At 56.7% G+C, this 1,549-nt stretch overlaps 1 protein-coding gene across 1 annotated transcript in view; it reads right to left on the reverse strand.

The window, feature by feature from the left end:
• Nucleotides 1–1,549, reverse strand: part of Piezo1 (piezo-type mechanosensitive ion channel component 1) — a 55,640-nt gene that overhangs the window by 35,196 nt on the left and 18,895 nt on the right. The window contains exon 3 of the mRNA XM_013012725.1: nucleotides 121–293. Within this exon, the coding sequence (XP_012868179.1) occupies nucleotides 121–293 (173 nt within the window). The remainder of the gene's footprint in view (nucleotides 1–120; nucleotides 294–1,549) is intronic.

Raw genomic sequence — 1,549 nt, forward strand, 5'->3', positions numbered from 1 at the left:
GAAGCCGGGCCGCGTTCCGGGCGCCTCCTCCAGACCCACGCGGCCGACTCCGCCTGCCCGGGGCGGGCGGCCAGGGAGAGCCCCGGACCGAGGCCGGGTCCAGGTCCCTCCAAGACCCACCCCCGCCGCCGGCCCCCAAACGGCGGCTGGAAAGAGGCCGAGACAGGAAGTAGCGGAAGCTGCACTGTGCACCGTGCGTGCCCAAGGACTGTCCAAAGTAGCAACCCTTGAACCCGCGTTCTGCGCGGGGGCGCGGGTCGACGCTTACAATGTATCCCGCAGGTGACCTGCACCTGAGCGGGGACCGCGGGGTCAGGGGCAGGCTGCTCGCCCCCCCCCCCAGCAGAGAGACTATCCTGGATGTCCTTTGGTGCTGTGTCATGCACCGCCCACCCACAGAAGTACCACAGTGGGACAGAACTCGCGCACTTGCGTGCTCAGTAGGCTCAGCTGAGGCAGACAGCGCAGGGGCTCCGCCTGGCCCACAGCTCTGACATTTCAGGGACACCTCCCTGGTGGTACGTGTGCCTGGCTCACAGCTTGTTCAGGAACAGGTGTGTGTGTGTGAATACTGCACCCAGGATAGTGTACATCCAGGCACATTCTTTGTTGTTGTTGTTTTGCCAGTCCTGGGCTTGAACTCAGGGCCTGGACACTGTCCCTGAGCTTCTCTGTGCTCAAGGCTAGCACTCTACCACTTGAACCTCAGCACCATTTCCAGCTTTTTCTGTGTATGTGGTACTGAGGAATCAAACCCAAGGCTTCATGCATGTAGGCAAGCACTCACCACTAGGCCACCTTCCCAGCCCTGCCCAGGCACATTCTAAGCTAAGTTACAGTCCAGTCCTTGGGTTGTTTTTCTAATCTAACTCCCTTTGCAGAAGAGAATACTGAAGGCTAAGCGGGAAAGCCTCTGCTAGAGGAGAGGCCAGGCTTCTGGATCCCGTCTAAGGCCACTTTTGCCCACTGCCCGCGGCGTGGGGCCTTCCTAAACCTGTTTAGAATAGTGGGAAGGACCAAGACCACAGTGACCAGAGGGGCGTGGGCACCACCCGGATAATCCAGCCATCACTACTTGTCTGCCCCTCACTTCAGCTGGGCATGGTGGTACACACCTGCGGTCCCAGGACTCAGGAGGTATTGGTGGGCGGATGGCAAGTTCAAAGCTAGCCTGAGCTACACATTATTCCTTGTGTCAAATATCAAGGACTAGGACAGGGTGTTGCTCAATGGTAGAGTACCTTCCCAGCATGTACAAGGCCTTGGATTCAAACCCTGGCTCCACACACACAAAAATCAATCTTGAATTAAAAACAACCCAAGTGTCCTTTAGAGGATTCAAAGATAAAATCCTGGGAATGTGGCTTAGTGGCTGACGGCTTGCCTAGCATGCATGAAGCCCCAAGTACTCCTCAGTACCACATACACACACACAAAAAAAAGCCAGAAATGGGGCTGGGAAGGTGGCTCAGTGGTAGAGCACTTGCCTTGCATGCATGAGGCCCTGGGTTTGATTCCTCAGCACCACATAAGCAAAAAGAAAAAAGCC

Source organism: Dipodomys ordii, unplaced genomic scaffold, assembly GCF_000151885.1.
Source record: "Dipodomys ordii isolate 6190 unplaced genomic scaffold, Dord_2.0 Scaffold18, whole genome shotgun sequence".
In the NCBI taxonomy this organism is placed as follows: Eukaryota; Metazoa; Chordata; class Mammalia; order Rodentia; family Heteromyidae; genus Dipodomys; species Dipodomys ordii.